Below are 15,303 nucleotides of genomic sequence, written 5' to 3' on the forward strand. Positions count from 1 at the left end.
AGGTAAGCCTGATGACTTAGGTATGATTCCCACACGATATAGAATAACAGAGAGAGGAAAAGCCACAACAAAAGGCTGTCCTTGAACATACTACATACATACCACAGCTCACAATACACATACACACACCCCACACATAACAAACCTAATTGTAAAGAAAGAAAAGAAAAATGAAAAATCATAAGGCAGATATGAAGAAGAAACACACTCAATTGATGGTTTTGCTATATGTATTTTATTTGATTCTTACAGTTTTGATTCAGCATGGATTGCAATAAATGGGTCTTCAGCAGAGTTACTAATAGAAAAGTGAGCATTGCCATCACTGCCAACAGTGACTTTAATTCCGGTGCAATTGCCATCAATTTTGTCTCCAGAAATGACGTCACAGTATGTGCCAGCAGGAAGACCAGTCTGTAAAGTTGTTGACAATGACCTGAAAAAAGAAGTTTAGAATTTAGTTTAAATTCAACCTAGGTAAGTGCAGAAGCTCCATTGTCTATAAAAAACAATTAAATACCTCAACTATGTGCTATAGAACACCAAGAAGTCAGAGACTCTGAGAAAATCCAAACACTATGTCTAGACCTGGATGAGGTAGAGAATTCTCTTTACCAAAGACATCTTTTAAAATGCTTGCTAAGTAAACAGTTTGTGGTGATTGTTACCAAACAAGGAAAGTCAGAGAACATAGTGAATCTCTGTAGCAAAGCCCTCCTGTGAGGACCATAGTTCTTTCATGTTTGTCTTTTGCCGGACTTGAACTCTGATGAATTTCAGGAATGTTAATAGCACTATTTCTTCTGAATTTCCTGGATTATATAATGCCACAAACAAGTTGGTCTAGAAATAAACATAAGCTAACATTTCTATAGATATATAGTTTGTAGTGGAAAACTGACTATAAAAAAGTAATTCCAGTTCTCCTAAACAACTAGCCATGTACTCTTTCAAATACATACACACACACACACACACACACACACACACACACACACACACACACACACACACACGTGTGTGTGTACTATTGTGGTTGTTTAAAAGTTACTTCTCCAGTATCATGTCTGTCTGCATGCCACCATTTTGTACCATGGTTAAAATCAAACTAAACCTCAGAAAAATGAAAGACAGCTCCAGTTAAATATTTTTAGTTTTGTTTTGTTTTGTTTGTTGTTCTTTGTTTCTTGAGACAGGGTTTCTCTGTGTAGCGGCCCTGGCTGTCCTGGAACTCACTCTGTAGACCAGGCTGGCATTGAACTCACAAAGATTGGCTTGCCTCTGCCTCCTGAATGCTGGGATTGAAGGCATGTGCCACGACCACCCCAATTTTTCTTTTCTAAGAGTTGCCATTGTCATGGTCTCTTCATAGCAATAGAAACCCAAACTATGACGACTGTGTACTTTACATATTTGGGTTTTACCAGTAAAATAGAATTCATGCTAAAATAATCTCAATCAAATTACAAGCTGATTTTGGATTTGGACAGTTCACCTGCTTCCAAAGATACTCTTTGAGCTACAGTTCTACAGATGAGAGAATAATTAAAGAAGACTCAGAGAGAAGTAGAGTAAATGAAAGTACAATAATAAAAGTGTTAGAAACTAACTTGAGAAATGTCCTGGGGAAAATGATATACTGGATGTGAAGAAAAGCTATTCTAAAAAATCACATGAGACATAGAAAATTGAAAAATGAATATCAGTAAACTGTATAAAAAACAATAAGTGACATTCAGAGCTAGTGGGGAAAATACTCCAGTACTAATACTATACATTGTTTAAATGATTCTAAGACTTATCTTTACTCTTCATATTCTTTGTGAAAATGCCAAATGGGCATATACATATGAATAGACACCATTGTCATCTAAGAATGTGGTAAAAGATCAAAAGCAAAATTATATAAAGAACAGAAGAATATTAAACCAAGCACCATTTTGTCTTCTGTACATTCAGCATTCATTTTTTTTGTCTTAAATCCATTAGCAAAATGATTTTTTACATAAGAAAAATTTAAATGAACAGGGAAAGAAAAAAGGATCTAAGAGTATAATAGTATATAACCCTACTTTAATTGATGTCCACTTACCAGTCGTCATTGTTAAAGACAATGAAGCCTCTGTTCCCTCTGCCAAAAGCCACTTGGTTGCTGCCATTATCCCACCAGTTTGAGAAAGGCTGACCATTGACGACGTTTCTGAAGGCAACCATGTTCCTAAAAGCACAACATCATGTGAAATGCTGGTACCCTTAAACTTCAACAATTTAAAACATGAAGTTAAACAACTTTCTTATTAGACAAGATGTGTAGGGGACACTCCCAACCTTATTTGACGCCATCGATGTTCACAGACCCAGTCATTGCCACAAGTGGTGTCTGGATTAATGGTCACTTCTTTGGTTACTCCGTTGTTATTAGGTGGTCCAATCCAGTCATTCACATCCTTAATTATTGAAAGAATCAGGTCATTTGAATGCTTTTATCTGCCTGTTTCTTTACACTATATAAAAACCAAACCCAAACCCATTGTGCTAATCTCTGCAGTGTCTAATTAAATCTAAGTGCTTCAGTGTTTTACAAACCTTCACTGAGTCCTTAACTTCTCCACTAACTTAGGTTCTCTACAACTATATTTCAAATATCAGAAACAATTTTTAAAGCACTAATTTTCTGCTGTGACACTAAGAGCTCTTCATTGTGACTGAAATAAGAAAATTAGAATCAGGAACACAACCATTTAAGAGCAGGCTCCAGCAATAATGTGAAAAATATCCATCATTATATGTTACATGAACGTGACTCAGTGTATCCATAAAACAGAGTTATTGACTTCTATAAAAATTAAAGAACATCTGTAAAAATGTTTTTAATATAAAAATTTCTAATATTAGTTGATTTCTTACTACCTGCAGGCAAAATGAGCTAATAAAATATCCTAACTTTTTTATGAAACTTATTATAGTATAAATGCATATTTTATAATGGCTAAACTTTATACTTCTGAAAAAGAAAAAAACTCATTGTAAACATGAAAGTTTCTCAAGAATAGAACAAATTCCAATAAATACTTGAGGCATTTTCACCTTGAAAGGAAAATAAAAAAAAAAAACATTTGTCAGACTTATGGAGAAAAAGTATTTCTAATTCATATTTGTTGTTATTCTATAATTCTAGTTTATTCCACTCACATAGAAAACTTCACATTGCCTTTCATATATCTATTTGTCTTAGTTCAAAATTAGATTTTGAAATTGTTTAAACTCATACACCTAACAAAGTCACACATATTGTTTGTAATTCTTATCATTCTTGGACTTGTCAGCACATCACTGTACTGTGAATCTCATAAGTTTCTACCTATTATATTTTCCTCAATTAACCTCAATTCAGCTGCTCTCTTATTCCACAGGAAAAAGAAAGTGTTTTAATATGGTGATATTGATTGCATCAAGGACAAAAAGAATTTGAAATTCTCTTCAATGTTAACAGAAATGAACCAATGTTAATTCTATGAATCAGAACTTTATGTGGTATGCCTGTTTTCATTCTGTCCCTTGCTCTTACTTCAACTATCTCTTTTTATTATCAGGTACTTATACAATGTCCTTACTTTACAAAACCTTAGTGAATAAACAGTTAATAGTATCATATGCTATAACTTCATGTGAAATTAAAACATAACTGTTTTCTTTCCTAGATTGAAATGTGGAACAACTCCAAGACTTACTTTTCCATTCTGGAAGTTTCTTGTCCAACGGTAACTTGACATTACTCGTGTGAATCCATAAGGATGAGCCAACATAAATCCAACAGCCATTTTATACATTCTGAAAGTTTCAAAAGGGTATTAAAGCAGAAGTATATAATATAAAACTGTCACTAATGACAGGTTACACAACAGCAAAGAATGTTCTCCCACCTGGGATCCCAGAATGTCAGGATGGATGCTCCTCCAGCACCATGTCCTCGCTGATTATCATGGTTGTCCACAAAGACAAGGGCTCTGTCAGAAGGCACGAAACCCCAGCCTTCTCCCCAGTTCCTAAATTTAAAAGAGTGTATTATTATTTCACAAAGCTTAGAGTAATTTTCCATATGACACCTTCAGTAATCTAAATAAATGACAATTCCATAAGAGTTCTATCTTACATGTACATATGTATATAAATATATATATAAATACATAATATCATTTTCTATGATAATATACATCCTCATTAGGTCTTACAATATAATATTTTTGGTCTTAAAATGTTTTTTTTTTAATTTTTTATTGTACTGTAATTTTATGGACTTGAGAACTAAAACATCCATTTTTCATTACATAGAATGGAAATCAACTGTGCTGTCATAATACAAACATTCAAAGTTTCTAACTAATTATTTGCTATAACATGTAAATGTCAGACTTCACTACATTATAAGTATCTTTTATAAATATAACTATTCTTGTAATAATAATCTAACTTTAATAGACCATAGGTAAACATTCCTGGAATCTAATGAATTTATCACAAACAGACAGAAATCACTAAGTGATATTTTAGATTTCCAAGGTTACCTGGTGATTGACATCCCTAATGGAAAGTATAATTAGTTGCAGTTTAGAAACGGTAAGCCTGATAATCAACAGCTTCATAGTTGTTTAAATGAGAATAGTTGAAGATACAACTTATTGATGTCACATGGCAAAATATTTATGATAGATGAAATGAAGAAATGGTGTATATTTACTTTAAATAGGACAGCTTCTCTCCATTCCACTTGCGGATGACTGTGCCAAGTTTTGCTCCATACTTGAATTCTGTCACACGGCCATTTCCAAAGTATTCACTACCTTTAATTGCCTCACCACCCAGATCAATGACCTAGTAAATACATTGGGTCAGCTGTAATTTTTAATATAAGTTTAAACTATATATGTGCATAGATAGATAGATAGATAGATAGATAGATAGATAGATAGATAGATAGACAGATTTTGTGTGTGTGTGTGTGCGTGTGTACACACACGCGCACACAATAACAATAAGTCAAAAGAAGAGACCATGAACTTGAAGTAGTATACTGAGGAATATATGGAAGGGTTTGGAGGGAGGAAGGAACAAAGAAGCATTGTAATTAAATCATGGTATTAAAGCTTAAAAAAGAACATGTATATTGTTTTACCTCTTGAAAAATAAAAGGTCGGCTTCCTTGAGAGAACCACTGTGTATTGAGGTTATGCAGTTTGTCCAAAATAGCCTTTATGTCTCCGGGCCACATGTGCTTAGCAGCATCAAGTCTGAAACCTGCTACACCCATGTCAATGAGACGGTTCATATAATTAGCCACTGTGGTACGAACATAATCTTTCTCAAGTGCAAGATCCAGAAGGCCAGACAGACGACAATTTCTGACCTAATGAAACAAAAAAATAATTGATTTATGAAAAATCATATCTGGTCTAAGAATTCATTTCATCATTCAGTCACTCACCCATTGACAAGTGGATATTTTCCTAGTGCCTTTACTTAGAACATGAGAAGTACTGGTGTTTTAATTTGGACACAGACTTTAAAATACTTTCTGTTGTACATATAGAAAATATCAGAAAATATTGCTGAGAATTTTAGATAGTCAGTTCTTCCTCATTCTCTCTCTCTCTCTCTCTCTCTCTCTCTCTCTCTCTCTCTCTCTCTCTCTCTCTCTGTCACTTCTCCCTCTCCTCACTATCCCTCTGATCTCCTTTTCCCTCTTCCTCTCTTTCCCTCTTTGTATTATTTCTTTTTTTTTTATTTTATGTAGTTCACAGAATTCAAACCGGGAACTTCCACATTAAGTAAGTACATTGCTACAAATATGAAAATATAATATCGATTTTTTTATTTCTAATAATTTTTAATATGATAATGTTTATGTAATTGATAAAAATGCTTTTAAATTTTTCATACAAAGTCACTCAAGAAAATGTCTCAATTTTATCTTTGATTTTGGTGTATCCCTAAAAAATAATGCAACAAAAATTCTTCTCTATCCCTTCTATCTCCTATTTCCTCTTCATCTCCTTCTCTCTTTCTATTAATTCTCTTTTTTATTTTATGTAGTTCACAGAATCCATACCAGTAACTTCTACTTAATTATGAAATTAAGTAATTTCACTGCTACAAATCTGAAAATATAATATTAATTTTTATTTTTGATGATTTTTAATATGATTATATTTATATAATTGATAAAAAACATGTTAAAATTTTTCACGCAAAGTCACTCAAGGGCATGTCTCCATTTTATCATTGATTTTGGTGTTTCCTTAAAAAATGAGGCATCCAGGCAGTGGGACCTGGTCCTGTGCTCATTGCATGAATTGGCTGTTTGAAACCTGGGGCCTATGCAGGGTCGCTTGGCTTGGCCTGGGAGGAGGGGACTGGACCTACTGAGTCTACCAGGTTGATCTCAGTCCGCAGGGGAGGCTTTGCCCTGGAGGAGGTGGGAATAGGGGGTGGGCGGGGGGAAGGTGAGGGAGGCGGGAGGGGGGAGAACAAGGGAATCTGTGGCTGATATATAGAACTGAACTGTATTGCAGCATAAAAAAAATAAATAAATAAAATCCCTGCAAAAAATAATGCAACAAAAACCCAGGACATTTTTTCCATTTCTATTTTTCAAGCATTCTGTCTTAGTAACCTGTTTTCCTATGGAATCTGAAGGATCTGTCCAATGGTCATACATAAATGCCTTGTGCATACTTAGATACCTAGATGCTTCTTTATTCTGATGAACACTTTTCTCATTACCTGATTAGCATCATTGTAGTTATGAATTTCTCCATCACATTTACCATCGTTAAAATCCCAAGCCGAGTATGGAACTGATGGAAAGTCCCTGTTGTTAGCATTGTAGTAACTTCCACAGGTACTGCTTGTTCCTGCACCACCACCTGAGCCACACATGTGATTAATAACAGCATCCACATAAATACGGACCTGGAGAAGAAAAGCACATAGTTCAGCTAGACTCTGGAATCTAAAGTTTCAATGGAAAACTCATAACCTGCTAGCAAATCTCCAAACTACATCTTCTGATGCTTTATAGATTCATTTTAGAAAAGTGAGTCAAGTGGGAAAGGGAGCTAATGTGAAATAAAATCAACAATAGTCCTAAAATTTGAAGAGAATAGAGAACTTTGAAGTGGAGATAAACAGAAACTACCATAACTACAAAAAAAGACCAATTTTTGAGGAAGCAAAACTCAGTATAAAAATGAGAGTGTCATGTTTGAAATTTTGCAGGATCTTGAGAAGAACCTAGCTTACAATATATACTATGCCTGTAGGCCAGAAGGTAGAATGATGTCTCTTCATTATAGGAGAAAATAGATATTTACCATTAAAAACAATGATGGGGAAGAAAACCCAACAATTGTGGGGACAAAGAGGAATCATATAAGATGACTTTATCCACACATCTGGCCCAATGCCTAACAGAAATATGTTAAGTAGTGTTTGTAGCTATTAATTTTAAATGTGAACAGTTTGCTTTATGAGTACTATTCTTTCATATTCAACAAGTTTGTATTCAAGAATTTAAAATGTGACAATAAGAAAGAAGTACATTTTCAATAATAGATAAAATTTAATGTAAAATTTTAGAAATTAAAAACCTATTCAAACAAAAAGAACTACAAACAAAGAGAAATATTTTCATATATAATAATTTTAAAGAAAATGTGGCATCACTTACACCAACGTTGTTGCACCTTGTCACCATGTCTTTGAATTCATCTTCATTTCCAGACCTTGTGCATATTTTGTAGCTAATTGGTTGGTACCTTTCCCACCAAGGCCTTGATGGGTTATAAACTACAATATTTTCATTGGGTGGAGATACCTACAAACAGAACAATTATAATTAGTACCAGATTACAGCTAACTTTACATAATAAATCTTGTAGAAACCTATCAATGATCTGACATTACTTCTTAATTAACAACTGCCTGAAAATGTGGAAAGATACTGCAGAAGTCCCACATACATCCTACAACAAAGTATAAAGAAGTTGTACCCACCCAACTTCTTCCTTCCACAGGAAAAGTTAGGTGTGAAATGAAGTTGTCTCCAGACTCACTAGTCTTGATTAAAATACTGTTTTATGTGAGGACAGTAAACTCTGCACTTAAATTGTGATTAAGTCTTACCTGCACCCCTCCGAAACCCTTAGGAGCTAAGTATCGCTCACATTCCTTGGCAATATCAACCCAGCGCCACTCAAACAGGTGGACAATAGCAGTCCGCCCATACTGAGTTTGTGGGTCATATTGAGCCCAGCAGAACCCAATGAGGGAAATGAGCAGAAAGAACTTCATTTTGCTTTGAAGTTGTCAGTGTTCTTTCTAGTGCCTATTTATATGTTGCAAAAGGTACACTTTACAAAGTCAATGTTTATCAATACATATTTACAGAATAAGCTTTTTATTCATAATCTAAAAGATTTGTCATGAGGATGTGAACAGGTGAAGGTCCTTCAGAAACTCTCATGGAAAATACACTGAAAGCCATTTTAGGACATGCATTATTTGATTAGTGTATCTTATTACTAGTATTGGTGAAGTACATCTTACTTTTGATGTACTCTACTAAGACAAGGAAACTATAATTGAGGCAAGTATAGCTATAATTATGTTTGCAAATATTTTTATTATTTCCATTCCAATATGAAACAGAATAATATATTGAGCTCTTTCTGCTTCTCTTACTCAAATGTTAATTATTTAAATATTTGTATTACTTTTAGAAAATTAAACATTGTAGAATTCACCTGCAATCCCAAAAAAAAGGAGGATGAAAGAAAATGAAGATTCTAAGTATGACAATCCTTGCTTACATAGCGAGTATTTGTATGCAAATAAATAAAAAAGGCATTATGTAAATACATTTGGATTTGAGAACTATACATCTTCTCTGCCATTGACTGGATACATAGTGCTTATGAAGTTGGTAGCTTTTGCCCTTAGGCAAATATCTTTATACTCGCGACAATACAAAATAAAAACTTAACATCTTTCATCCTTCTCCATACTAGTAAATCTATGAAAGAATATGGTAGTACAAATAAGAAGAAACTTCCCCATCCCTTAACAAGTGTTAAGTTAATGTTCTTATTTTTTCAAGTACATAGGACCCTAAGTCATAGCAATGTGCATGACAGATTGCTATTCTACAAATCCCTCTAAGGGAAGGAGAGAAATGCACGTAACTATAACTATAATAATAAATGAAGTAATTTCTGATGAACATTATAATTAGTGAATTTGTGAAAAAAAAGAACATAAGTTCAACATTGTGGCCTTTCAGACTAGATATTTGGGGAAAGTTTCACTACAGACATGACTTTAGCTTTGAATTGAAAGAACAAATCTAGACCATGCTTTGATGGGAGATAAAGCAATCAATACTGATTAAGGGTCACAGAAAAAGAACTTGGATGACTGGAGAAACATCAATGACAACAATGTCAACACAACCAAAGCAAGTGTCAAACCTGGGAAGATGACATCAGATGGGGTCATTGGGTTAGGCTGATCACCTATTAGAACATGTAGAAAGAGAGCCACAGAGGCTCTAAGAGCAACAGACCATACTATATTTAGCATAATGAGTTCTATGCTAAATAAATGTCTGTACTGGAGAAAGTGTATGTTTTGACAATTAGCTAAGCTCTTGATGTGAGTAATATCTACATTTTTTTAAATATAAATAAGGCCTAGGTCAGAATTTGAATAATACCCTCAATTAAATTCCTTAATTAGCTTGCATACATGGAGAAATTATGAACCAGCAAAACTGATTCAGTCACCAGGCTCATATAGTACAAAACAAGGCAATATCTGATGCTATCTATGTCTAATTAAAATCAGTCTCCTCTTTATTGTACCACATTTTCTCTGTGAATGCTGAAAGTGTGCTTTCCAATGTGGTAGCCAATAGCAAGAAGTATCTAGTGAACTGTGGATGTACTGATAATTTGATAGAAATGGGCTGTTAGTACAAAATAAACTCTAAATTTCAGTCTTAGTATAGAAATCTATAGGAAAAATCATTGCAGATAGCCAGGCTTATAGGGTTTATTAAGAGGGTACACAAACTCGAAAATGAAGATGACAATGAGGTTGCTCCTTTGTATTCTGCATAAGAACCTAAATACACTTTTTGGAGAAAGTGGTATAGGCTGTATTTAAAAATTATAAATGTTAATATTTATGTCAAAGGAAATATCCGGGCAGTGTAGCATTCAGACTCTCGAAGTGCTACCTCTTACCTTTCTTATTTCTATGGAAACTGGTAAAGAGCAAGTAGAAGAGAAAGATAGAAAAATTTCCCTTTTGGGGAGGAAAAGGGCTCAAGCTAGCTTAAAGATGAAGACAAAGCACTTGCTGAGAAACCAGCTCTAACTGTTAAAGACAAATCATCAGCTCTAAACCGAGAGGAGAGGATTGGCAAGAAGGCAACACCATAACCATCATAGACTCCAAACCAGTGAATGAATTTCCTGTAAATGGAAAAAGTCAGAATGCTACTGAAGCAGTTCCCTGCTCTTGCAAAGCAACTGTCCCAGGATGCATTTTCCAATATCAGCTCACAGAAGATGTTACAGTTCTGGTCCAGAGGATCCAGGCTCAAAACCTGGGTTGAAACACCAGTCGAAAGATTTATGCATATATTCTGACCATGCAAGCACAGAAGAGGAAAAATTGAGGACACCTTTGAGCCTCCCTCCAGCATTTTAAAGAATGTCAGGTCCCAGGCAATGTGGGACAAAGTTAGAATCCCTAAGAGGACCTTGAGAAGGCCCAGAGAAGATTCAGAATGGAGTTGTAAATGTTAACACCAAGCACAGATTCCTCCTGATGCTGGAGTTGTCTTACCTAGGAGATATTATCTGAAAAAAGCTACACAGCCAGGCCAATAGAGTGGCTGTCCACTCCAGAAAGGGCAATTGGAGGAGTAGGGCCCCATGTATCTTGCAGTCCATCTACTCCATTATTATCCTAAAGAGTGCTTTAGGTTTGGTCTTCACCCTGCTACTCTTTAATCTTACATCATTCCTTCCTATGCCCTATATAAATGGTTACTTGTAGCATTGTATATTGGAAGCATGTCATTTTTTTATATTAGTTTCTCTGACAATTAAGACTTTGTTTTGGCTATCTTAGGAAACCTTATACTTTTATAATCTGTTGTGATTATTAACAATTATGGGGCCGGGCGGTGGTGGCGCACACCTTTAATCCCAGCACTTGGGAGGCAGAGCCAGGAGGATCTCTGTGAGTTCGATGCCAGCCTGGGCTACCAAGTGAGTTCCAGGAAAGGCGCAAAGCTACACAGAAAAACCCTGTCTCAAAAAACCAAAAAAAAAAAAAAAAAAAAACAATTATGGGGACTGGGAAGTTGAAAAGAAAGTACTTTTGCTTCATGAAAAGGCTACCATATAATGGGAGTCACAGGCAGAATGATGTCTCCAAAGGAAAAGGAAAAGTGTTCACCAGATGTATATTTATTTAAACGCTTAGTTTCTTCCTGATTGTACTGTTTGTAAAGTTGAACCTTTTAGGTGGAGCCATGATAAAATGAGTAAGAGTTGATGGCAGATATTGAGACTTAATTAACTTTTTTGACTTAGTATTTCCCTTCTTTTATGACTATGGAGGTAATGGGACTAGCAGCTTTCAGCTTCTGTTGCCACACACTGCTCATAGTGATGGGTATCATCCAATGGAAATCAAAGTTGAAATATCTATTCATCTGTACAGCTGCCTCTCTGTGGGTATTTTGTCACAGCAGTAAAAGGATTACAAATATAGGAGAAGAGCAAGAACAAACAGGAGAAACGGGGAATATCTTAGTTTGGGTTCCTTCTATTTCTGGAAAGAAACACCATGACTATAGCAACTCTTATTAAAAAAAAACATTTAATTGAGGGGACTTGCTTACACTTTCAGAGGTTCAGTCCATTATCGTGCTGTGGAGAATGGAGTTAGGCAGGCAGATGTGGTACTAGAGAAATAGCTGAGAGTGCAACATCTTGCAGGCAACAGGAAGTCAACTGAGACACTTGGCAGTATCCTGAGCATAGGAATCCTCAAGCCCCACTACCCACAGTGGCACACATCCTCCAAAAAGGCTGTATCCAGTCCAACAAGTCACACCTGTTAGAAGTGTCACTCCCTATGAGATTGTAGGGGCCAATTACATTCAAACAACTACATTCGACTCTCTGGCCCCCATAAGCTTGTAGCAATATCATAATGCAAAATGCATTTAGTCCAACTTCAAAAGTCCCCATAGTCTATAACAGTCTCAACAATGTTTAAAATTCCAAAGTTCAAAGTCTCTTCTGAGATTAATGCAATCTTTTAATTGCAATCCCCTGAAAAATAAAAATAAAAAAACAGATCACATACTTATACCACATAATAACACAAGAAATATTATCATTCTAAAACAGGAAAGGGAGGAGTGAGGAAATCCTGAAACAAAGCAGGACTGAAAATTAGCTGGAGCAAAACCATACTCTGCATCTTCATGTCTGATGTTGAAATATTCTTCATATCCTCAACTCCCTTCAGATGTGTTGATTGCAATAAACTTCTTTCTCTTGGGCTACTTCCACTCCCTGTTAACAGCTCACCTCAGCAGGTACCCTATGACTCTGGCATCTCCAACATCTTGGGAACCAAGAATCTAGGCTTCAGCTTCACAGCTTCATGCAAAGGCCTCTCTACTAGGCCTCAATTCAGGGACACACCTGATACATGTCTGACCTCAGTTGCATTATTTTCATAACTCTTTTGTTCTATCCTTAACTCTAAAGCCAGAACCTCGTGGCCAAAGCTGCCAAATTCTGCTACTTACTGGGCTAGAACATGACTCCCTCATGCAATTACATTCTCACCTGCTTTCTGTCTTTCACTGCCTGATACTTGTTTTGTAGATCAGGCTGGTCTCTAACTCAGACATTCACCAGCCTATGCTTCCCAGTGCTGGGATTAAACAGATAGCCCACAGCACCTGACTCTAAGTTTTTCTTTAGTTCCTCCTCACAAGTTGGAAACTAACTGGGTGGGATCTTGCCCAGAGTTTACTACTTCCTATATTCCACTTCTTAATCTGTTCTTAAACACAAAATTTAGCTCGATTCAACTTTCTGGTTCTCTTTTCTCCTCAAAATTTACATTTTGTAATTCACCCTGCTCAGCTTGCTCCTTTTCATTGTAACTCTTTTTTTTTTTTTGGTTTTTCGAGACAGGGTTTCTCTGTGTAGCTTTGCGCCTTTTTTGGAACTCGCTTGGTAGCCCAGGCTGGCCTCGAACTCATAGAGATCCGGCTGGCTCTGCCTCCTGAGTGCTGGGATTAAATGCGTGCGCCACCACCACCCGGCTTCATTATAACTCTTAATTAAAGTTACCACTAATATCCACACAGCAGAGTCTACACTGAGCTTTTTTGAGATTTACTCTACCAGGGGAATTAATCCAAACTGTTCCATGTTAGCCTCAGGCAGACTTTTTGGTCATGGACAAAAAGCAGCCACATTCTTCACCAAAATATTACAAAACCAGTCTCTAGCCCATATACTAACATTTTTCTCTGAACCTCTTGATTCACACAGTACATCAAATTACTATCAGCACCACTGTCTTCCATGTTCCTACTAGTATGGCCCATTAAGCAGCACTTAAAACATTCTACTTCTTTCCTAACCCAGACTCCCAAAGTTCATATTGCTCCAAACAAAAACATGGTCAGGCCTGTCACAACAATAACCCAGGCCCTGCTACCAACTTGTATTTTAGTTAGGGTTGTTTCTATTTCTGTGAAGAGATACCATGACCACAGCAACTCTAATAAGGAAAACATTTAATTGAGGGGTGCCTGGGACCAGCCTTGGCAGTATCAGGGGTCTGAAGGATGGGATACCTGGAAGGTGCAGTAATGACTCAGAGTTAATGGTCGTGCAAGCTGACAGGTCACTTCAGCCTTCTGCAGTGGCTAAGTAGCTTCTCTGCTACAATTTCTTCAGCTTCCCTAGCTTCTCTTAGCTTCTCTAATTTCTCTTAGCTTCTTTTACTTCTCTTTTTGTCCTGGTAACCTCAGTCTTTTATTATCATAAGCAAGGGGGAACAGAAAGATGATTCCATGATTCCAAAGGTTATTCTTAGAAAATCACCAATATATTCTTCAACATCTTTTACTAAACACAGAAACTATCCCAAACTTAACACCAAAGCAAGCATAATCTATTTTTATTATTAATGATTATACAGTCTTCTGAGCACTTGACCCAGAGGCTAGCATCATGCAATTTCATAAAAAAAGATAAAAATAAGAACAGTGGTCAATATTCCAGACAGTCATTTCCTTCTCACACAGCCTGCTCTGACATCAAGACCCCTGTAGCCACCTAACTTCCTTCTCAGCCCTCTGCAAACACCAAGCCCCATGACTGGTGGGCCATAATGACCTCAGACAAGAAAACTGTCCCTGCAAGTCAGCAACTTCTGTCCTTCTATATCCAACAATTCCAAGGAAGACCTAATCTAATTTATAAAGCTTCCATGAAAGGAAGTTCACCTTTCTTGGCAGCTCTTTTAAATCTAGGAACCCAATGAAGCTTGTAGCAATCATTTCATCAATTGTCACATTATCTCCACACTCCTTCAAGAGGAATAAAAAATATCTGAATTAAAGTTGACATCTCCCTTTCTTGGTGGAGGCCACTATTTTCCTCCTATTCTAGGTTCCAACACTTCCAGTTTGTCATCCCATCTATATGTTACTCCATCCACAGTCTTCAGCCAATACCCTTAGGGTCTCAAGTTTTACACAATGTCCTTGGAATATACTCAGAAACTGATTTATTCATCATGGCCAATTTAAGTCCAGTGTGTTAATACACATACCATGTGCTATAATTGACCACACATTCGGTACAGTTTATCCAAGCCTAAAAAGCTTCCCCAGGCTGCAGGTTCTTTTCCATGAACTACATAACTGCCTTAAGCCCAGCCTGGGTGATCATCTCTGTATAATTTCCTGTGAAATTTACTTCATTCCTTTCCTGTATCACAGAAATCACCATTGATCTAGCAACACAGAACATGAAGATCACATAGAAGAAAAAGACCAGTATTACAGAAGTATTTATATGGAGGAGGACATGACATGTGCATGACATAAAGCATGACCTTGGGACACATAGGCATTTCTGCCTTGGCCCTCTAAAGGCATGCTAACCAGAAGATCCGGAAGGGAACACACAG

At 36.2% G+C, this 15,303-nt stretch overlaps 1 protein-coding gene across 3 annotated transcripts; it reads right to left on the bottom strand.

The window, feature by feature from the left end:
• Window positions 1-246: 246 nt before the first annotated feature.
• On the bottom strand, window positions 247-8,370 carry LOC131912658 (pancreatic alpha-amylase). 3 transcript variants are annotated; one of them, XM_059264972.1, is made up of 10 exons: window positions 8,182-8,370; window positions 7,727-7,873; window positions 6,781-6,969; window positions 5,174-5,404; window positions 4,739-4,872; window positions 3,924-4,046; window positions 3,732-3,831; window positions 2,329-2,447; window positions 2,093-2,218; window positions 247-436 (listed from the first exon to the last, which is right to left on the bottom strand). In XM_059264972.1, exons 1-10 carry the CDS (start codon window positions 8,347-8,349, stop codon window positions 247-249), a joined length of 1,527 nt encoding a protein of 508 aa, XP_059120955.1. In that variant the 5' UTR covers window positions 8,350-8,370. The 3 variants fall into 3 exon arrangements, with proteins under 3 accessions (XP_059120955.1, XP_059120952.1, XP_059120953.1); XM_059264969.1 differs by having other exon boundaries at window positions 5,339-5,404; window positions 8,182-8,349; XM_059264970.1 differs by lacking the exon at window positions 5,174-5,404 and having other exon boundaries at window positions 8,182-8,349.
• Window positions 8,371-15,303: the final 6,933 nt, after the last annotated feature.

Source organism: Peromyscus eremicus, chromosome 6 (genome assembly GCF_949786415.1).
Source record: "Peromyscus eremicus chromosome 6, PerEre_H2_v1, whole genome shotgun sequence".
Lineage (NCBI taxonomy): Eukaryota > Metazoa > Chordata > Mammalia > Rodentia > Cricetidae > Peromyscus > Peromyscus eremicus.

Excerpts from the sequence above, each read along its gene's own strand:
- LOC131912658 (XM_059264972.1), bottom strand. The coding sequence starts at position 8,349 with ATGAAGTTCTTTCTGCTCATTTCCCTCATTGGGTTCTGCTGGGCTCAA. Across the intron at positions 5,405-6,780 it reads ACTACAATGATGCTAATCAG|GTCAGAAATTGTCGTCTGTC; the intron begins GTAATGAGAAAA and ends TTGTTTCATTAG. Across the intron at positions 4,047-4,738 it reads GAGAAGCTGTCCTATTTAAA|GAACTGGGGAGAAGGCTGGG; the intron begins GTAAATATACAC and ends TTTTAAATTTAG.